Consider the following 21,800-nt stretch of genomic DNA (forward strand, 5'->3'; position numbering starts at 1 on the left):
TGAAATAGTATCACCATGGAAACGAGTGCGACTGCTGTAACCACACCCCTTTGCAGACGTCACAGCGCTGGGCGGTGTACTTCCTGGTTACTTGGCGCTGCATGTTGTGGTTGTTGCTGTACATTTGATTTATTTCCCTCACGGAATGGTACAGTACCGTCTGCGACCAGACCTGATCGGCCGACTTCGTGTTACGCTCACTCTCCTCGGACTGCCGTATACCTTCTGTACCTCCGCTGTTGGGTAAGGACAGTAATGTTAGCTGTAAAATATGAACTAAAAGCTATGGCCAGTTTACGTTATATGACAGTTTCAGCTGTAAGCTAAAACTACAATCCAAAAGCAGACGTAGGTATGTGCTGCAGGAGCTATAAATGTCAAAGCCACTGACCACTGACATTATTAGCAGAGCTATAGTGTGATTGAAGTCAGTAATAGAGTAGACATCCATTAGCTATGATGTAAATGTACACTATATTAAGCTTTATTTCCATTGAATTGACTATCACATGGATATGAAATGTAATATCAAACAAAATTCAACAAATAATCATTCAGAGTTAGGTCTTCAAGTGAACCATTATTACTGTAGTCAACAGATGTGTATTGCAGTGTAACAGTAGCTTTCACCCTGTGGTCACGATATGCTCTGGTGACAATCAATTAAGTTTGTTTTCTTCCTGAACATATGTGTTGTCAGTGTGTGACAGAGGATTTAGGCTGTCATAACTTGAAGGGGTTTGAAATGGATGTATGTTTTTTAATAAGAGTGCATGTGAGGTGGTGCTGGGACCACGCTGCTGCAGGGAAGGCAGACCGAGACTTACTGGATTTCCATGTCTCATGTTTCCCTCCTTGCAGACCAGCTGTCTCCTGCTCACTGTCCCATCCTTTGACCAGAACCAGTCATACCACCAGACCCATCAGTACCAGTTGCTGTAACCACTTCGTGACTAGTGTGTGGACGATGCCATCCTCAGCGGCGCCTCATGTTCAGTCTAGATGTCCCGTGTATCCAGGGTCCAAAATCAAGCGTTTTCCCGTGCCTGATGACAAGGTGCACTGGAGCCAGGACTGGCCGCAATATAATCCAGTCAGCTACACTGACCCAGCAGTATTAAGGAAGCCAGCATGGGCGGATCCTGATATTGGGTGAGCAACACATACCTGACTGCATTGAGTCAAGGTCTGTGCTGTATGTTGAATGAGCTGTATCAGTTGACTTATATAGTCCAAAATATTTGTTATTTGGCTGTTGTGAGACATTCTGACTGTTGAAGATCAGTTGTACTTTATTCATGGCATTGTGATGACCTCTGCTTGTTTCGCAGCTCCTTCTCTCCACAGTTCAACACTGTGGATGGTGCTGTGGACCGGACGAGCTTTGACGGCAACTACAAAACGGAAAAGGGAAAGCCCCTGTAAGTTATCAAGTATCAGGAGAAATGGTTCCTACAGAGTTTCCCTGAAATGTAGATATCACCAGTCACTGTCAATGGGGTTGGTTTGTCAAAAACAGGTAGTTCACATGTGCATTTAGTCATTTTTAAGCATTCAAGGGTAGAAAGTAAACTCAAAAAGAAAGTGACCGCAACAAGAGTATATCAGCCAATGTATTTCTGCTAATGTGTTTGCAAATACTTTCCTAACTTCCTTCCTTACTTTGACATCTAGCTGTAGTTGCACAGAGCTGTTGTCCGGTATGATGATTCTCAGAAGGATCAGTAGTATAAGCAACTCTTTCACATTACCGGGATCTATTTCATGAAATGTTAATATCAAAGACATTACTTAATGAAGCTAATGCACAAACATGTCAGGATGACTGGTCCGGGAAGGCCTGTGAGCACTTGTTCTTGGTCTATAAAGCTCTATGTTTCTATGTTCTGTTGTGTTCATTTTGAGCTTTTAAAGTAATACTTTTAACACATTTTAAATAAATACATTTGTACATTTACTTTTGACTCATTTAGAAATCCTCATGGACGCACAGGGTTGACTGGCAGAGGTTTGCTGGGAAGATGGGGACCCAATCACGCAGCAGATCCCATCGTCAGCAGGTAACTTTTTCTTTACTTTACAAATCTGTATTATCCAGATACTTGCTAACTGTTGTTCATCATTGAATTTAGTTACAAACTTTTTTTTATTAACACTCTCTGCTAGATGGAAAGTAGATGCGCAAAGAGCAAAGATGCATCACTCAGTTTCCAAGCTGCCTATCCTGCAGTTTGTGTCCATCAAGAGGAGAGACTGTGGGGAGTGGGCCATTCCTGGGGTCAGTGGCTTATACATTTCTTTTTCAAGCTTTATTGATGATGTGTGTTGTTATTCACTTTGTGTCTCCAGCTTGTGCTACCTTGCTTTTCATTAAAACACAGCTATTCAAGATTACTCAGGGACAACAAAAATGAATCCACAGCTAAGACAGTTTGAGTGGTTTTGGGTATGTTAGATGTTTCTGTGACTTGCTTGTTCATGTGTGTGTGTGTGTGTGTGTGCTTGTTTTGTAGGGGATGGTAGATCCAGGGGAGCACGTCTCTCTCACGCTGCAGCGGGAGTTCTCGGAAGAAGCATTGAACTCGTTGGCAGTCCCGCCATCAGAGAGAGCAAAAATCCATGAACGCATCACCAAACTCTTCAAATCGACAGGGTTTCAGGTCAGCAACTGACACCCGATCGCTTGCTTACTGTCACATTTTATTCAACAAGTGCCTCTCTGAGCAAAACTAATATCTCTTTTCTTCTTCAGGTCTTTAAAGGCTATGTGGATGATCCTAGAAACACTGACAATGCTTGGATGGAGACCGTCGCTGTCAACTACCATGATGAATCAGGTATCAGTAATTAGGAAGAATGTTTATTCTTTTCTTTTTGTAGTTCTTAAGGACTATAATAAGTCGCCATTTTGTCTCTGGAGACAACAGATAGCACGGTGTGTCGGATGGGTAATGACATATCTTTGTTGTCACTGCAGGCGACAGTGTGAGCGAGCTGCCGCTGCAAGCTGGCGATGACGCAGGACAGGTCCAGTGGGTTGATGTTGACTCGTCCTTCCCGCTCTATGCGAGTCATTCCGATTTCCTGAAGCTGGTTGCCAAAGAGAGGAAGGCCCACTGGTAACTAGGGACGAAAGACTCTATTCTGACATGACGATGAAGGAAACATTAAGAGCCACATTGCTCTCTGTTTACTGACAGTGCACTTAACCAATGTGATTCTTCCCTCACTAATTTAAACATAATAATCGTAGTTGTAATTATGAAAGCCTTATATGCACCTAGTTTGACACTTGTACGCATGTCCTCTGTACAACATACAGCAATATGACGTTTTAGACTGATAAAGAAGAACTTATGAAGTGAATGAACTAACAGGTTGAAAGCTTGGCTGCAGTTTTCATGAATAGAGCTTTTGACTCACTGCTTGGACAAAGCTCAACATGAGACCATTTTATAGTCTTGTGTTGAGCTTTGTCCAAGACGCTGCTGAATGGCACACCACGTTATTTTTGCTGGCAGAAATTATGCTAATGTATTCAATGTTAACAAGATCACATTAACCCACCGTGATCATGTGAGAACAAACACAATGAGCGGCTGATTATAACACGTACTACATTAATTTAAGAGTGAATGGGGGGATGGGGGCTACCAAAATGAAAAAGTGTAGACTCACTTTGATCTTTATATGCGAGTATAATATGAAGATGTGCTGGAGCTTCCCACACAGCCCACTGAATCAGAGCACAGACAGGCTGAAGCTAGAGGACGAACATGTTTTCAAGTGGTAACAGACGGTGGAAGCAAAGGCCATTTCACACTCAACAGCTTGCCTTACGAAACACATCAGTACGTGTCATCTCACTGCTGGGTATACTTTGTGATGAAGCCGGGATGGAGGGTCTCACATGAGATAGTTTGTATCTGTTAGGATTCAGGATGCAAACACTAACACATGGATGTTTCTGTCATCAACGGACAACCAAGTTTATATTAGTTTTAATAATGAGAGATAGCTGCATAATCCTGATGTTCATTACTTTGCAATAACAAAGAGTCTTCTTCTTAAGATGTGATCTGAACCTTCAGTATGCTATCTCCACCAGGGACTTACTGGAAAGGGAGATGATTGTTGCTGTAATTGGGTTTATTGAGTAGAAACCTCATACAAGAAAAACTTAGTTGAATTAGGTTCACAACAGGTCTAGGGTGCGCCACAAATCCTATCAGCCTTTTTTATTTAGCTGCGTGACGTGAAATTCATTTATATTAAGGTATGATACCAGCAGCTGTGTGTGGTGAGGATCTACTGTTCCCAGTTCTCCCAGCTCCACTAGAGCATTTACAGTAGGAGTACTAATATAATTTATTGTTGCAGGAAGGGAGAGTATTTCCCATCCACATTTCCCCAGTCGTTCTGACAACCTGCCCGTCACAAAACCATCTAACCTTTGCCTCCAGAGTTCTTATTAATGAGTGATATTGGCTTGTGATTATTGTAAGACAAAAATGAGTAGATGGTAGAATGAGACAGCTTTGTCACTTGGAGAAGTGAAACAAATTTGGTTTCAATATTATGATTGATGTTATACATGCAGCTTTGCTGATTGGATTTGTCTCTGTGTGGTATAATGTGAAAATGAACCCAGAGGTGTCCACTTACTAACCTTGCACTAAATTTCTGTGAAAGTGTCTGACACCAAAGAGATCTTGTGTTTTTTTCTTATTCATTAGACTTACTTGAAATTGTAAATGATCATATATTTTTGAGTGGATTTGTGTATTTTCTCATACAGCATGTGTATTCAAAAATGATTACGCAAAGCTGTAGATGTATAAAGTACTACAAAACCATTAAAAATTAAATGATTCGTTTTATGTCTTCTTTTTTTAACAAATTCCATTGACAAAGGGACAACTTTTAATGGGTAATATACTCTAATAATGATAATAATAATAAAAATTAATGATAATAATGATAATAATAATAATAATAATTAATGATAATAATGATAATAATAATAATAATGATGATAATAATAATAATAATAATAATGATATAATTATGGAAACATACTTTTAATTTCGAAAACAAACATTTGTTCATTGTCCACTGTGTTATTTTCGTATTATTAAGTTAAGTGTGTGGCTGAAGAAAAATCCCTGTCATGTGCTGCACATGTATGACACTACATTAATTCAACGGAAGAACTACATTACCCAAAAGCCTGTGCGACATAAGCCGCTCTAGCTGACGACGTGGCCGAGGTACGTTTCAACCCCGTGTTTCAGTAGACCGGGGCGATTCAAACAAGGCAAACCTGCTTCGTTAGCTAACGTTAGTTCAGAGAGTCGCTGACTTTGGATGCTTGAACAAGTCTCTCCAGAAGTTTAGTAACCACCACTGTCTAACAATGTCCGGGAAAATCAAGAACCGGAGCGCCGCAAACGCAGACTCGATAACCGGCGGTGTGTCCTGCGATGAGCGCATCTTGCGGGATTGTCATCATCTGTACACGGATCCCGACAGTGGTGAGTTGGCCTCCCTGGAAGTAGCCCCAACATTCACCTATCTGGTAATAAAGTTAAGTTAACCCGCCGTTTGCTGACCGGGGGTTAGCTAACTAACGTTAACTTGGTAAGGCGGCTAACTGTTAGCTAGCTGACGTTAACAGGCACAGATTGATCGATTCATTTGTCTGACGTGGAGCCAGTCAGCGTTGGTGCGAGCTACACTAGCAGCTTAGCTTTGTTAAGTTATTAAGGAATGATGAGTCACCGACTTTGTAATATACTTTTTAAGTAGTCCTGTAGCTGTTTAGCTCACTAGAGAAAGGGATTCTGGGAACCCATAAAATGGTGCAGCAATATTAAAAAATGCCATGCATGCTTTCTCAGTTTGTTTTAAAGAATAAATACTCCTACTGAAAGGTCTGAGGCCATTTGCTTGCACTTGACTCTGGCCGTCCAACAGGTGCCTCCACAGCAGCATGATGGCTTTATGTTTGTTAGATACACAGACCCTTGACTTTATTAAAAACCATTGAACCGGTTGTAAGGTATTTATCAGTGATTGTTTGGATCATGTTCTTGTCTTTGTCCAGGATTGATCTCCGTAGCCGAATCTGTTGGCGTGAAGTTGCTGCCGCCCAGGAAAAAGATCACTGTGCTGCTGATGGGCAACCACTCCGCTGGGAAAAGCTCCTTCATCAACTGGTAAGTTAAACTGGATTTAACATAGAGAGCAAGTCTGTCCATCCAACATCAGACGACTCAGTGATTAGAAAAACAATGCAACACAATGAAATACAAACAGCACGCAACAGAGAACTGCATGTTGAGAAGATATAACAGATATAACATGCAATATATAGGAATGTTTAGTCTATAAAATGCAGTCCATAGTGTATGAGTGAGTGTTTACTGTAATCTTTGTGTCAGCCAATATAAAGTATGAACCAGACTATTGATTTTAGTGAATGATATAGTTTTCATTGATTTTACTTTAGACAACTGACATAAATAAATATTTCTCCTCCACTGTGCACCACTAAATTGTTTTATCAGTAGTTTCAGTTTGTTATGCTTTGTTGTTGTCAGGTATGTTGAAGAGCACATCCAGCGCACCGGAGTGGCTATTGAGACGCAGGGCTTCAGCTTTGTTACAAGTGGACGCAAGAGAGAATCTCTTACAGTGAGTGCAACAGTACAGAAACAATAAGGTGTCATTTATTGTAAAATAGGTGTATATTTGGTATATTCCTCATGTTGCAGCATTGACTATTTTTCAGTTACAAGTTAAGTTCAAGTCATAATGCTAATGGCAGCTTTCCTTTTTAAGTCATTCCCCATGATAATGACTTATTACATTCACTTAAATTAGTTCCTCTCTAGTGATTTAAGTACATCTGGAGATTCTGATACCTGGTTCACAAACTCTCTCCGGCTGATCTGGTTCTTGTTTTCCTTTTAGGGAAATGCCACCCTCCATCTATATCCACACTTCAAGCCTCTGCAACACTTCAAAGGTGAGATTTCAGCTGCAGCCCCAATCCTTCCCAGTCACTGTAATGAAACTGCATCCCCTCAGGCGGCCGCAGCCCTGATCCCTTCCCACATTCCCAGTATTTTGATGGAGAGATTTGCTGCTTTGTGTGTCCATTTGAATGTTACTTGTACATAGTCTGTCTGCACTGATACAGCCATGAGGCCCACACTCACTGTTCTTGTGTTACTCAAACAAACATTCAGGTTTTTCTGCCGCAGTTTCCTTTACAACCAAATAGAGGATTTAATTTTATAGTTCAGCAAAATGTCTTATTTTAATGTTAAGTGTATCAGTATCAAACATTGTTCTACCTGTTGGGTCTCTTTGAATCGATTTCTAGGTGTTTCAGAGTACTTGAGCACAGAGATCTGCACATCGCGACAGAAACGGTTCAGCCTGGTGACATTTGTGGATTCGCCAGGGTTGGTGGATGGCGATATGAAGTATCCCTTTGATGTGGATGAAGTGATCTTGTGGCTGGGTGGGTTGCTAACTAACTGATCTTATCTGTTGTCGCACTGTAGTTATCAAGGGTCTCCTCCTTGTGGCAGCTGGTGTTGAGACACTGAGTTATTGTAAATGGTAGTGTTAAAAGCATTTTCTAATTTTGAAGAACTGGAACTAAAATAGCCTTGCTTTAGAGACATTTAGTTTCATGATCCATCATCTTCACCAGACTTTGCTTTCACACATGAAAGAATATAAACTTGGCTACTTAAGGGCCCTTTTAAAATCTTACTGGACGTGTGCGCTCCTGTATGCTATTAGTGAGCTTTTTCTAGCTGCTGCTTTTACCACTTCCTTTGCAAGCTAACCTCAATTGCCTCAAAGCGCATGGCTCAAGCTTGTGGATCATATTTCATTGGAATCATATTGCTACAGTATGATGAAACTAAATGTCTAAATAAGAACCATGTTTAAAAAAAAAGAGAGGTTGTTCACTGTGATATCACACTTCCATTAGCATACTTTTTAATACAATAACAATGTATTATTCAATAGATTTTGTGTAAAAGGTGTTCAGTCTGTTTATTAAATAAAACATAAAATAACCTTAGTCCTTCCCACTGTCACTCTCAGGTGATCTCTGTGACCTGATTCTGGTCTTCTTTGACCCCATGGGTCAGGCTCTGTGCAAGCGCACCCTCAACATTGTGGAGAGTCTGAATGACAAACACGGGGATCGACTGCGTTTTTACCTGAGCAAGGCTGACGAGGCTGGGGGGGAGTCGGACAGACAGGTATGCACAGCAACAGCTCTGTTTAAAAGCTTGATTCAGTTAAAGAAAAATGCATTATTGATACCCCTGATATAAACAACTTTGTAGAAGTTTAAAAAAAGAGTTTTCACTTATCTATGTACTTATATTGTCAGGCCTAGGCCCCTCTAGGACGAATGATAACCTAAAATAGAACCTGTCCTTTTCACGGTTTAAGTGTGTGGGTAGTTGAAAGCTGCTGTCCTGTGTCTCTACCAGTGCAGGATGGTGGTAGTAGTAGTAGTAGTAGTAGTAAGTAAGTGGACATTCAGCTCCATAAATTCTCTATCTAAATGATACTCAAAAACAGGAACTGACATCTTTCGTCCCTCTCCTCCTGTGTTATTTCTTTGTCTTTTTGTGACTGGCTGTCTCAGAGAGTAATGATGCAGATTGTCCAGGAGCTCTGCAAGAGACCGGGACTCAACAAATGTGGTTTTGACATGCCCACCATCTACATTCCTAATCCAAATAAGGTAAAGGTTGCAGTTTGAGTTCTAGGTGATCGTACACTTTGCCATACTCTTACTTCTGCTTCCTTGACTTGACTTGTAATTCCGTTTTTTTAAATTTTTTTTATGTGTTCCTGTCCTCAGCCAAAGTCGCTGTGTCAACCAGATTGAGGAGGTGTGTCGCACCGTTGAGAAAACTATTAACCATACAGTCCAGAATACCCTGAACTCCCTGGAGAAGGACTGTGAGCGCATCAGCGAGGCCATCACTGATACGCTCATCAACGACAGGTAACACACAGAAGCACTTTGAGTTACACTGCAATTTGAAATGCAAAGAAGTAACCTCACCTAGCTCCTGCATACTTTACTCTACAATTAAGTTAAATATTGTTTAGTTGACCCCTGTGCAGATATCTCAGATCAGTGGGACACCCGCAGCAGCATCATTCAGCGATGCCTTCAGAGAATAACCATGACCTTCTGCTCTCACAGGCAGACCAGTGTTGGGAACCGTCGGGCGCGCTGTAAGAGCTGCTTCCTGACCTTGCTGGGCTTCAGCGTCCCTATGGCTCTGATGGCCTTACTGGTGCTGGGCACTCTGTCCCAGGAGTTGTTGGACATGGCTCTGGGCCGTGAGGGCACAGAAACCCTCTCAATCTACCTGGTGAGCCTTTTAAGCGACTGCTCACTGTTGGGTTGTAATTGTTGTGTAGTCTACAAATAAAGCAGTGAAGTCTAATTTAGCTGCTCTTGTAATCCACAGAATCCCATAGTGAGAGTGTTTGAGTCCCTCTCTGTGGAGCAGCAGCTTTACAGCTGTGGTGGACTGGTCCTCCTCTCCTTCCTCCTGCTCATCATCGCACGCTTCTCCTTCAGGTATGGGAATACCATTTTTTAAAAATTTTATATAAATGCTCAGTCTTAATTTACCCTTTTATCCCAGGGTTTTCATTAAAAAAAAAAACATTTGCAATAATAAACTAATTTAATAATTTACATAATTATTGAAGCAGTAAATGCCAAATAGTGTTTGTGAGAATGTCTGTAAGAATTTGCTGCTTTCTTTATCACCTGCTTATAAATCACAGAAGACGGACAATCAGCAGATTAATTGATAATGAAAATGGTTAGTTAGCTAACTATAACACAGTTTTGTACATACACTACTATTTTACTGTACATCATATTCTTGTAATTTCAGCTTCTATTTGTATAGTATTTCTTAATAGTAATAATATAATATAATATAATATTTTACTGCATTTTCACTCCCCTCCCCCCTTTTTTTTTTTACTGCAGCGGTGACACTTTCAGTTCCCAAATGTACTTGTGGAATCAAGAAGATGATCTGTGTTACATGATGCATTTGGTTTTGGGACTTGTTAAAAATGTTTCCAACATCAGCTTGTATGTTGATGACAAATCTCATCGTTTCCCTCTCAATTCTTTGCAGGACTCAATCAACTCTGTCAGGCAAACAGAAAAGGCAACTGCAGGAGAAGCTAGAGTACGTTCAAGAGGTGGTCAAGACCAAAAAGGTATTGTGTGTGAGAGTGAGAGGCCGACTCTGGTGGTACTGGCAATAAAAATATCATGGTGTGTTTAACTGTCCTTTTCTTTCCTTCTAGAAAAAGCTGTATGAAGAATACCTTCGCCAGAGCGTCAGCGATCAGGACATGGACTTGTAAAGAGAAACAGACATACACAACTCAGCATCCCCACATTGACGTAGGAACAAATGAAATCAAAGCATTTCCAAGGTTTCACACCAGCCTGCATGTCACTCTGACCACTGGATGCTGTGTCGGAGATAAAGTTGTAAGCACACGGTGCCGTTGTGGTGCTTTGGATACTGTAAAATCTGTTTACCTATTAGATGACGTTACCTCTGAGCTCTTCAACCACACTACCTGCAGATAGGTTGCAGGGTTTGGGCTCATGGCAAGTGAGCTTTTGTTACTAATCACTTATTTGTTGTGAGCATTCAATATACATGTATTCTGTGCCTCTGCTCCACTCAAAGGAATTCAGGCTCATACCACTTTAAGATATTTAAAAACCTGCAATGTATTTATAATATTCCTTTATCAGAGAAATTGTATTTTGGTTGAACGGCATATAGCACTGTTTTACATGAGTCACTTTGTATGAGCTAGTGTTTCTGAAGACTTTCACCAGCTTTTTATATCGGTACCTGACTGTGTAGTATTACATCATGGATGTCTGTTTAGCCATCATGTAGAATATTAAATTAGTCCGCACAACTGATATTGAAAAATGAGGATTGTGAGCTAGCAATCAAACATTTAATCAATAACTAATTCAACTTTTTGTACTTTCCTGTTCTACATTGTGACCATGTTTTTAATTACAACTGACTTAAATAAAAAAAATAATCTTCAATATATGAGGTGGAGTCTTTTCCTTGAGAATTATTCTGATCTTTGAAAACTATTTAAATACATTTTCATAACTTTGTTCTGAGTAAATTCCTTGAGCCTTGATTTGCATTAGCTGATGTTCATCCTCTGTTCTTAGGTGTGACTCCTTTCTTGAAAATCTTTATTTTATAGTCTGCATTTGAAGATGGCAAGATTATCTGAAAATACAGAAATGTGTGTGGTTTGGGAAGAGTTTCCATAAGCAAAGTATATGGCTGAAACATCTGTTCTTTGTATTCTTAGCTTCAGTTTAGTTATTGCCACACCCTGTTTGACTGCAAATAGATAAGACAGGCAGGATGTCTGCCTTCCCTAGATATCAGATTTCTAGATGAAGAGATGAAAATCGAAGAGGAGTGTGTAAGAGTATGAGGGCTAGAGAGTCGAGTTGAGTCAATTCTATTAATAGAATTCATTTTTGGCCACAGTGTGTACAGTAGGTGTACAGATTCTGCTATAATCACAGATGGATAACTTTGAAGCTCAAAAACAACTTGTGTGCCGTCCCCATATCAAATGGTTTCCAGTTTGGTGAGAACAAAAGTCATTTTAGATGCTGTGGAGTTTTTTATTGAAAGCCAAACACAGGAAACTATAAAGCTTGTGCACTCATGCCTTTGTCAAGCAAAGGAAGCAGGTGCAGAAAGACTGAACTGCAAAGCTGCTGCTAATAAAATCCAGTTTCCTAGTTTCAGGGATTATATTTTTCACCTTTTTGTTCATTCATCACTTAAATCGTGTCTTGCTCTTTTACACAGAAGAAGGGTGATGAAACAGTCCCTCTCGAGTGAACAAACATTTCAGTTTAAGTTGATGATTACATAAGTCTTTCTGTGTAAAGGACACCAGAGGACTCATCATATCAACCTGCAGTATGAAAAGTGACCTGCTCGCCACAGCAGGGACAATAAATTGCAGAATGTGAGGGCCAGTGACTTGCCAGAGCTGATAACAAACAGCCAAAGCTCATTTTGCACTTTGCTCTTCCAACTAGCTCTGTGAGAAGGACACCTTTCCATGCAAACTCATTTTTGTGCTGATTTTTAGTTTTTCTGTGCGGTCGACTTACATGGAGCCACGACAGAGCAGAACAGAAACGTTTTTTATGATGACAAAGCCCAGCCTCCTGCAGAGAGCTACTCCAAAATACAAAAGCTGTGCAGAGAGGACTGTATAACCTTTAACATCAATGTGGATCTAGCACAACACTCTTCAAGATAAAGAATCCTTCACTACACTGCCTTCACTCTGACCTTTTCATTTGTAGAGGTTAAAAAATGGCAAAAAATTAAATAAATCAAATGCAAAAATAGTTGATCCCTCAGAATAGGAAGAGAAAAAATTTATTTTTTAAATCAGTCATTCATGCATGTTACAATGTTGTTATAGTTAACTAAAACTAAAGTCAAAACTACAACTAGGTGTGAAAAATGTTTTAGTTAACTGAAATAAAAATAAAAACTAGACTTTACAAAAATAACTAATTAACAATATTGTGTACTTACAAAACTAACTAAAATAAAATAATAATTTACAGGAAATGTCTTTTTAGTTTAAAGTCTGTCAACATGCATGAGGAGGCATTGGTGCATTTGTTTATTGAGAGTGGGGTGTCTACATTAAATCTGGGCCCTGACAAATACCCCGCATATTATAATAAAAAAAAAAACTAACACACCAGAACTATAATTAATAAATAATAACAAATTATTTCTAAACAATAAAAACTAAACTGAACTAAAAACCAAAATAAAAAAATAAAAACTGAGGAAAAATACAGAACTATAATAACTCGTTAATAAAAACACTGTATTGATTAGTTCACTAACTTCATACATTATGTGGTTTCATATACAGACTGTTGTTCAAAATGTGGTCCAGTGACCTCCAGTGGTCACCAAACAGTGGACAGCATATGTAAAGTCCATAAAGGGTGTGGCACTTACAGAAAGCAAATCATTCACCTATTTTATTGGTATTTAACCACAATTTAAAAAATAAACAGTAAATGCAGCCCAAAAGTCGAGAAGAGCCCAAGTTAAGGCAAAGAGGGAAGGTATTTGTGAACAGGAAACAGGTTGACGTGATTTCCGCAGGCTTAGACCGGGGAAAGTTGTTTCCTGAAGTTGACACTGCGCTGATCATTTCCACACTGAACTCCCGCTGCTCGTCCACAATGGCTGCCGCAGCTCTCTGGGACTCTTCATAGACGGTCCCCCGCCGGTGAGCTCCTGTCTGACGAGAGGATGAGCTCCGAGGGTGAACACTCAGGTAAAATAAAACACCGGCAACGTTAAACCTCTGGTTAAACTTTAATCTGCCTCTCACCTCACGGGGGTGGGTTTGTGAGGAGATAGCGACCTCTTTACGAGCTGAGCGTCAGTAAACATTAACGTTAACTTGTTGCTCGTCTGTCTCAGACACTGGAACCTGTTGCCGTGGCAGCAGCTCGGGTCAGATAGCGTTAGACGGCCTGTTAGCATCGTTGACCATAGACATGAACGGGCGGTGCTAGCTGCTAGCTCACACTTTACGCTACTTGTGTCCAAACTGGGCTCCGGGGGTCCTCTAATACACCACCAAAGGGGGGGTCCAGTAGACTGTCAATGCTGCAGACCAAAGTGAGTTTAACCTTCTTCAGCATGAATACATTAACTCAATGTGACAGCTCTCTTTCACCTTTACTAGTGTCCTATTTATGCCATATTTGTTTCAATAAATTCATCTCTTTTGAGACTTGTCGCAACTGTAGGTCCTAAACATGTTGACCAACAGTAACAGACAATGACAGCATCAACCAGTAAACCCTAATGAGGTGTTTAGAGTCTGTCTTTCCCTCTTATATTAAGAGAAACATTTATGAACCTGATTTTGGACTGATGGTTCAAAGGCACTCTACGGAAACAGAGACATTACACCTGTTGTGCTGTTACCCATTATTAAATACAATGCATTTTTAGACTTTTAACACAGCATTTGAAGTTCTGTTACTCCTCGTTTCACAGCAGTTTGTTCCTCACCTCTCTGTGGTCTAACAGACCCCAGGCTTTAACAGTTGGATAACACACTGTACATTTTCAGTTTCAATTTCATTTTTGTTGCCTTCATCCACTGTGTAAGCCTAGTTTGGGGGTTAAAGCTACTTACTGGGTTTTATTTAGTGACATCAGAAGACAATAATTGTGTGTAGTCCAGTGTGTGGGATTCAGTGGCATCTAGCGCTGTAGTTGCAGATCACAACTCTGTCGTGTCACCCTCCTCTTCCACACACAAAGGAGAAACTATAGTGGCCACAAAAAACACGAACACCCGTATCTAGATCCAGTGTTTGTCCCCTCTGGGCTACTGTAGATACATGGCAGTTCAACATGGCAAGCTCCAGAGAGGGCGACCCGTGGCGTGTGTAGATAAAAACACCTGATTTAAAGGTAGTAAAAACATAAAGATTCCTATATTCAGGTGATTATACAATAATGAAAACATACCTATGAATATTATATTCCATTTCTGCCAATAGATCTTTTAAATGTTACACACTGGACACTTTAAAATCAAATATAGATAGGGTTCACTCTCCTCATTGATCTCACAGTGTACTAAACATTGTTATTAACTGGTTATGTGCCCTGTCATCCACTCAAACAACTAACAATTGTGTCAGGTGGTGTCATTTAAGGCCTAATCCTTGAAAAAAATACACAAACACTATTACATCACTGGTAGAACTGTATATTTAAAGGATTTGTATGCCACTTTCAGATAGCTATACAACCTAAGTGCACACCTAACAAGGATGACATACTTACAACATACTTTGCAGCTTCACAACACAAGGAATTTAGAGTTGCTTGTTGCAAAGGTCTCAGTAGATAGATTAGTGACAACAGATGAGCTTCTTATCTTATAATAAGGTATTTAGGTCTGATTGCTAGTAGATTCCTTTTAATCATGATACTCACTGTTTGTCTGTCTTTTCATATTTAAAACAACGTAACGAAGGCAAAACACAGCAACCTGTTTTTAATTTTCAGAGGCCGGCCTGCAGGCCCAGCTAGCCGAGTGCCGAGCTCAGGTCAAACACTGGGAGGGTGTGGCGACGATCTGTGAACTGAGCAAACAGGAGGAACTAGCAGAGCTTCAAAAACAATGTGATCAAGAGATCCAGTCTCTGCAGGAGGCTCTCAGAGGTCTGTGTGTGTGTGTGTGTGTGTGTGTGTGTGTGTGTGTGTGTGTGTGTGTGTGTGTGTGTGTGTGTGTGTGTGTTTGGCTGTGTCTGCATGTTTACATGTGTGTGATAAGAATAGTGTGTTTCTGACCCATATTGGATTGTTGACACTGATACCGATTGTAGAAGGAGAGAATTCACCGATTACCAATATGGCTGACAATATGGTGAACCTTTGAGCTGGAAGGAAAATATATCTATATGTCCATTTTGCACCGATATGACTCTGCAAAGGTACTCAGGAGACTTTTTTCTTAAATAACTTTATTAAAGAATATTTAAGTTTAATATTCTATGTCAAATAATTTAGCAGACACAACGTCAACCAATTCCTGAGGACACTGCTGAAAGCTGCGTCTCCTACTCTCTGCTGTTTGCCACAGTATTGTAAATCACAGCACACTCTGCCATGATATTTTCTTTTTCAAAGAACTCAATAACTTACTCTGTTCAGTAAATGTTCCCAAGAAATTGCTAATAGCTGTAAGTAAGAGAGTCAGAGATTACCATCTCATTGTTGGACAAACTCCAAGTACTTAACATAAATACAGTAACAGCATATGATGAATGAAAGCATATATAAGTTCAAGCAGGAAAATATAGTTGTGCATGTAACACAGTTTTAAGAGAAGATAAGCCTGCTTTGATAAGAGGTCTGGATATAAGCAGCCTTCATAGCTTTCATTTAACAAGTGAGACGCCTGTTTAGAGGACCCGAGAGACCTTGACTTTTATCTTTCAATCCAGTCAGATATGTACTGAGATACCGGGCCTTTAAAAGCTCTAAAGAAAAAGTGGAACCTGCAGTTCAAGTGCTTTCTGAATACCACAGCATATTTAAGACTTTTGAACATATTGAGTGTAAAAGAAGTCATTGTGCTTCCAGTAAATGCATACACAAGCAGTATCTGGGAATATGTGGGAATTAAACAGCTCTATGGTTTTTGGTTTTGGTGTTTGTTTCCTCTTTGTGTTTTCAAATGACTAAAATAATATTTATCATCATCCTGTTGACTTTCAATCTGTAGCATTAGTTAAACACTTGATACAAATTCAGAATGAGCAGACTAAAATGTGGTAGGTAAAGGTAAAAGGTTGGGAGAGGACTGGGAAAAGCTTACACAGGGGTTACACATTAAGTGGTTTCATCGTTGTTTGATTGTGCTGTTGTGTTTACAGAGACAGCAGCGCAGTACGAGGCCAGAATAGCAGTTCTTCAGTCTCAGCCTGTGGAGTGGAAGAGAGCCAGTGGACAGTCTGTGGTCAGTGTTTGACTTTGTATGTTCTTTCACATATTTTTCTCCAAGTGTTGGGGTTTAATCCCACTGTTTGTTTTTCCTCTACCTGTTAGACCAGTGGAAGGAGAGCCAGGATGGATGCAGAAGTCGCCAGCAATGACTCCCGATCCCCGATCACCAACAGCCAGACAGAGGCCGAGGCCACGGCATCGACAGACAGGAGGCACAACCAACCAGCGGAGCTCGAGGCGGCGGAGGGAGAAGGGACAGCACTTACGGCAGAAGGGTATTTTTCATTGCGACACTGCGACTCGGCCTCGTTGTCCTCCTTCTCCTTAGACACGCCCTCTCTGCCCAGAAAACTCCACGCTCAGGACGACACCGACTCTCTGGTCTCCACAGGAACTTTGGTGCCTGAAGCCATCTACCTGCCGCCAGCTGGACACCGGCTGGTCACGCACAGCGACTGGGATGCACTCAATGCTCAGGTACAGATTTAAAACTATGATATATGTTTCAAAGCTTAGGTTTTACACTTTTATTGAATCATTGCGTCTTTTATAGACACAAATCCACATGTTGAAATTTAGTTCAAATACACCTTATTGTATAGCAATAGAAAAAAAGCATCTTCACACTCCAATCTGTGCAATTTAGGTTTTCAGTCTGACCAAATGACTTTGCAGTGTAATAAAGGTGTGCTGTGTTGGGCAGGTGTCAGAGCTGCGAGGGGAGGTGAGTCGGCTGGAGGCTGAGAAGGAGGAGCTGGAGAGAGAACTGGATACACAGACGAACCACACACACAAACAGGTGAACAGCACTGCTCTGAGTGTGCGTATACAGCAGCGAGTGTGTAGAGAGTGAGCCAGTCACACACACACACGACAGAGTGGATATGATGGCTGCAGAATTTTACACTCCTTTGTTTGTGTGTTCAGGTATCAATGCTCCAGTCTCAGGTCCACACTTCCGAGGCCCTACTCCAGGATTTACAGAAGTCTTTTAGCCAATCACAGAATGCAGTCCAGAGTCGGCTGGTGAGTGATAGAGTTAAATTGATACCATGCTCATGTCTGTACTGTAAATAGGAAGCTACAGTCGGTTAGCTTAGGTTGTCATAAAGAGTGGAAACAGAAAAGGCGAGCTCAGCTCTGTCTTATTAACATGTTATCAGTTTTTATGTTAAGCTAAGCAGCCGCTGGCTTCAGTTATACATTTACTGTACATATGTGAGTGGCGTTGATCAAAGAAAGCTAAGAACAGAAGTGTTTCGTATTGTGTATTTGCCTTAAATGTGTAGCCCATGTGCATGATGCCTCACTCATCCATCACACAGTTATACAACCAGCAGTAATCACTTGATTCCTCTGGGAAGTCTGTATAAGTACCCATACTGTAAGGTATTTGTGTGCCAATTTATTACCATGTTACTCAGTTGGAGTAGGTGTTAAAAACTGCATTTGTGTGTCCAGGCAGAATTATCATTTTCCCAGAGGAAGATGTGCAGTGAGCTGTCCAGACTGAAAGGAGAGGAGGTTGAGGATGAGGGACCAGAGTCCAGCTCATCATTCCCACCAACACTTCAGGTACAATTACCGTTCTAGGGTTTCATTTACAGTATATCTGTTTCACGATTGCAGGGCAAGGAAAACTCACTTGGAACCCATTTTCTGAAAACTCATATAAACGCAGATTATAGAAAAACTTAAAATAATGTATTTGACATTATTTGCGTAAGTGTAGTTTCATATTGCATTGTAAAGGCAACATAAACCTGTGAGAACTTGATTATGTGTCTTCCCTTTAGTTAGGTGCTTATACTGTAAGCATTTGTGTGTGTTCATGTTCAATTTTGTTGGTAGTTTACGTTTATTTGGTTTCTTTGGTTTCTTTGGTTCTGTTTGCTAACATCATGAAGGTTAGCATTCCTTCACTGTTCATCACTGAAGGAGGTTTATACCGGAGCTGAATTATCTGCAGAGGTCTCCTCCTCTCCAAAACAAATAGACCCAGTGATCAAAACCAGTACAAACTCTGAATAAAGTAGTTTCATCTTAAAAATCATTGTTTCTCCGACGCTGATGCTGCTAATGTTAGCTCACCGTGTCACTTACAGAGACGTCCAATAACTACAATCCTTCATCTGGTTAAAATATATAGTTAAAAACCACCAAGATCTAAAAAGTGTGTGGTAAAAACTGATAGAAAGTCAATTTATGACAACTTCTGGCAGACAACCACAACACATGCGCAAAGTAGATATGATATATACAGATATATGTACTTTTTTTAATTTATAGTTTTAGTTATAGTTACTGTATGTGTGTCTGTGTAGCTTGAATTTCCCTGAGGATAAATAAAGTATCTATCTATCTATCTGCTTGCATTGTTAGTGTGTGCGCTGATTGTTGAACTCTAACCTGCAGGGGGCGCACTGTGAGGAGCGTCTTCGCATTGAGATTGTCAACCTGAGGGAGCAGCTGGACACCCGGACAGAGGAGAATGGTCTGTGGATTATATTATTATTATTATTATTATTATTATGGACATGTTTTCAACACTGACCGTTGTGACGCTTACACATTTTTTTTTCTCCCTTTCTCTCCTCCTACCTGCTCCTACTGCAACTACTGTCATCAGAGGTTTTAGAAGGTGAGTGAACAACTAATGCTTTATTTTAAGCCAATTAGTAGGTCTTGTGATTGGTGTAGGGTTACATTTAATTCAGATTTCTTTAACCTTTAACCTCTGAACCCTGTTGGTGAGTACAGTGTTATCATGAGCAACCATACTGATGGCTGAAAACTTGTAATAAGCTGTAATTTTCCTTAATCACAGTGTTTTTTCTGTTGATGGTGCACTGACTGATCTCCTAGGACAGACTTTAAGCCGCCTTGTATGTGATTGTGTTTGCAGTGCAGCTGTCCAGTCTGAAGACAGAGACAGAGAGGATCCAGGCCCAGAAGGACCAGTTGCAGGCTGAACTGCTGGCCTGCCGCACTGAACTGGAAGCCCTGCGGGTGGCACTCTCTCATGTGCAGAGCACCAACAAGGCCCTCAGTAGTGATAAAGTAAATCCAACCTGCTCTTTCAGCACTAAACTTAGTTGTTACTGTTGTTGCTTGAACTGTTAACTGCTGTCTGTGTGCCTCAGTGAAGTATATAGCGCTGTTCTTTATACTGGTGATGAATCCTGTTTGTAGTGGGCTGGTCTCATTCTTGGGAATGCTAATCTTAACAAAATTTCCAACTTCAATCAACCAGCTCTTGTGGTCTTCCTCTGCAGATGGAGTTGCTCAGTTATCATCTTTGAACAGAAAGGGTTACAAGCTCAAATACTGTATGAGCACGGCTGAAATTCCATACTTTGGTCACATTTATGACAACTCCACCTTCTCCATGACAACTGAGCAACTCCATCCACTGAAGAATGTTTTGTTGATACTGCCACTAGGAGTTGCTAAAGTATACATTTGCATATCAGACATCTCATTTGACTGTTCTCTCTGTGGCTGTCAGGCGGCGCTGCAGCAGCAGTGTCTGGAGCTGCGTAGCCAAGTCATCAGTCTGCGCTCCCAGGTCGACACCAGCCAGACTGTACAGATGGACTTTGTCCAGCTCTCCCAGTCACTGCAGGTAAGAGGCTAAGGACAGTTGTAGGAGATAGCTTGAGTGGAGTAGTGATGGTTGAACTTGAATGAAGTTGTTAAAACTGACCTCTCTCTCTCTCTCTCTCTCTCTCTCTCTCTGTGTAAAGGTGAAGCTGGAGTTAATTCGGCAGGCTGAGAGTTTTGAACAAGTCAAGGAAATCCTGGAAGAGGGAGTCAGTGAAGCTGGTTCCCCTCCTGCAGATGCCTCGTGAGTTATACAGTCACACTGGAACCAAAGAGCACAGACCAAGAGAAAACATCCCAAGAGTGACCAATAAGGGCCAACTAACCATTGCCACATGTCGTGACCACTGGGATTATCACAGCTGGTGCTGCTAGCACTGGTAACATTGGATGGATACTCCTAAAGAGGCATTACTCCTTTGTATGTTTCAGAGATGATGGTTTGGTGTCACCGGAACTGTTTCTTAGTGACCAAAGTGATTTTTGATGAACCTTGAATGCTTTGGAGACACAACATTCCCTTTTTCTTACATCCAGTAACACGTTTATTCCTGTATTAAAACATATGTAAATGTATTATGTAGATAAAACTGACATGACTCCAGCAAAACACTCGACAGTCCAACACTTTTTTTACACTGTATCAGTAATTGATATTCAAATTACACAATCAATCCCCATGCAAACTTTTTCTGTGAAGAAGGACCTCTGAAAGCAATGGATAACAGTGCAATAATGAAGAGCTATAAAGTAGAGAAACTCTCCTAAATTAACTGAACTTCAGATGGGATATTTTATTATATGCATTAATTTGCCATCTTTTTATTCTAGCCTAGCATTGTTAACTATTCCTTTTCTAACTACAACTCATGATCGCTTTTAGACAAATTGATTTGGATGAGGACGAGGACACAAGTAAAAATCGATGAAGAAATGTGGAGGTGTAATATCTCGTCAGTCTGTTTTGTGTTAATACATATTGAGAAGTAAAGACAGGCTGTCTGTTTCTTTTGTTCAACATTTGATTTCATCAGTTCATCAGTACTACGATAATGTTTCTCAACCCTGGGCTCAGAACTCCATGCAGTCAGGAAGTTTATAGGACTGATATGCATAATAATATATTTGTTTAACTACATAATTGAATAAAATAATAAAATAGGGTTTCATATACTGTAACTTGATCATTTCATTCAACTTAATTGGAAATACAATGCATGATCTTCACATTTTAATACAGAATACAGCCTAAGAGTCACAGGTCATGAAAGGTTGAAAATCATCAAATAAAGTAGGTAACTTTAGACAGATGATAACATTTCTAAAATGATGCATAATTGTTTATAGCTACTGAACAGAGCTGTAATATGTTAAGCGGGGCAAATTGTTCTTAAAGTTAAATATTTGGAAGAAGGTTTCTTCTTCTGTTTTCTGTTTTCAGTCACACCAGGTTCACTGGTTGTCATTGACCACATTATTATTCCTGTTGTGCTCTATTGCATAACATAACCATCAGGA

The 21,800-nt window shown here is 40.4% G+C and overlaps 3 protein-coding genes across 5 annotated transcripts; all 3 read left to right on the forward strand.

The window, feature by feature from the left end:
- Positions 1-44: 44 nt before the first annotated feature.
- nudt9 (nudix (nucleoside diphosphate linked moiety X)-type motif 9) lies at positions 45-4,873 on the forward strand. Of its 2 annotated transcripts, none has more exons than XM_051387262.1 (8): positions 45-243; positions 862-1,152; positions 1,332-1,421; positions 1,974-2,060; positions 2,167-2,278; positions 2,514-2,660; positions 2,753-2,837; positions 2,978-4,873. In XM_051387262.1, exons 1-8 carry the CDS (start codon positions 146-148, stop codon positions 3,121-3,123), a joined length of 1,056 nt encoding a protein of 351 aa, XP_051243222.1. In that variant the 5' UTR covers positions 45-145; the 3' UTR covers positions 3,124-4,873. The 2 variants fall into 2 exon arrangements, with proteins under 2 accessions (XP_051243222.1, XP_051243223.1); XM_051387263.1 differs by lacking the exon at positions 45-243 and adding an exon at positions 274-352.
- Positions 4,874-5,177: 304 nt separating this feature from the next.
- On the forward strand, positions 5,178-11,167 carry si:ch211-11k18.4 (uncharacterized). Its single transcript, XM_051387265.1, has 12 exons — positions 5,178-5,534; positions 6,107-6,218; positions 6,603-6,696; positions 6,976-7,030; positions 7,391-7,531; positions 8,131-8,291; positions 8,687-8,785; positions 8,907-9,052; positions 9,257-9,428; positions 9,528-9,640; positions 10,218-10,302; positions 10,393-11,167. Exons 1-12 carry the CDS (start codon positions 5,417-5,419, stop codon positions 10,450-10,452), a joined length of 1,356 nt encoding a protein of 451 aa, XP_051243225.1. The 5' UTR covers positions 5,178-5,416; the 3' UTR covers positions 10,453-11,167.
- Positions 11,168-13,289: 2,122 nt separating this feature from the next.
- Positions 13,290-21,273, forward strand: rabep2 (rabaptin, RAB GTPase binding effector protein 2). 2 transcript variants are annotated; one of them, XM_051388170.1, is made up of 12 exons: positions 13,290-13,476; positions 15,237-15,392; positions 16,610-16,692; positions 16,782-17,156; positions 17,383-17,478; positions 17,607-17,705; positions 18,141-18,254; positions 19,095-19,173; positions 19,309-19,320; positions 19,585-19,739; positions 20,188-20,304; positions 20,426-21,273. In XM_051388170.1, exons 1-12 carry the CDS (start codon positions 13,452-13,454, stop codon positions 20,528-20,530), a joined length of 1,416 nt encoding a protein of 471 aa, XP_051244130.1. In that variant the 5' UTR covers positions 13,290-13,451; the 3' UTR covers positions 20,531-21,273. The 2 variants fall into 2 exon arrangements, with proteins under 2 accessions (XP_051244130.1, XP_051244131.1); XM_051388171.1 differs by lacking the exon at positions 15,237-15,392.
- Positions 21,274-21,800: the final 527 nt, after the last annotated feature.

The sequence above is a fragment of the Dicentrarchus labrax genome, unplaced genomic scaffold, assembly GCF_905237075.1.
Source record: "Dicentrarchus labrax unplaced genomic scaffold, dlabrax2021, whole genome shotgun sequence".
NCBI lineage: Eukaryota > Metazoa > Chordata > Actinopteri > Moronidae > Dicentrarchus > Dicentrarchus labrax.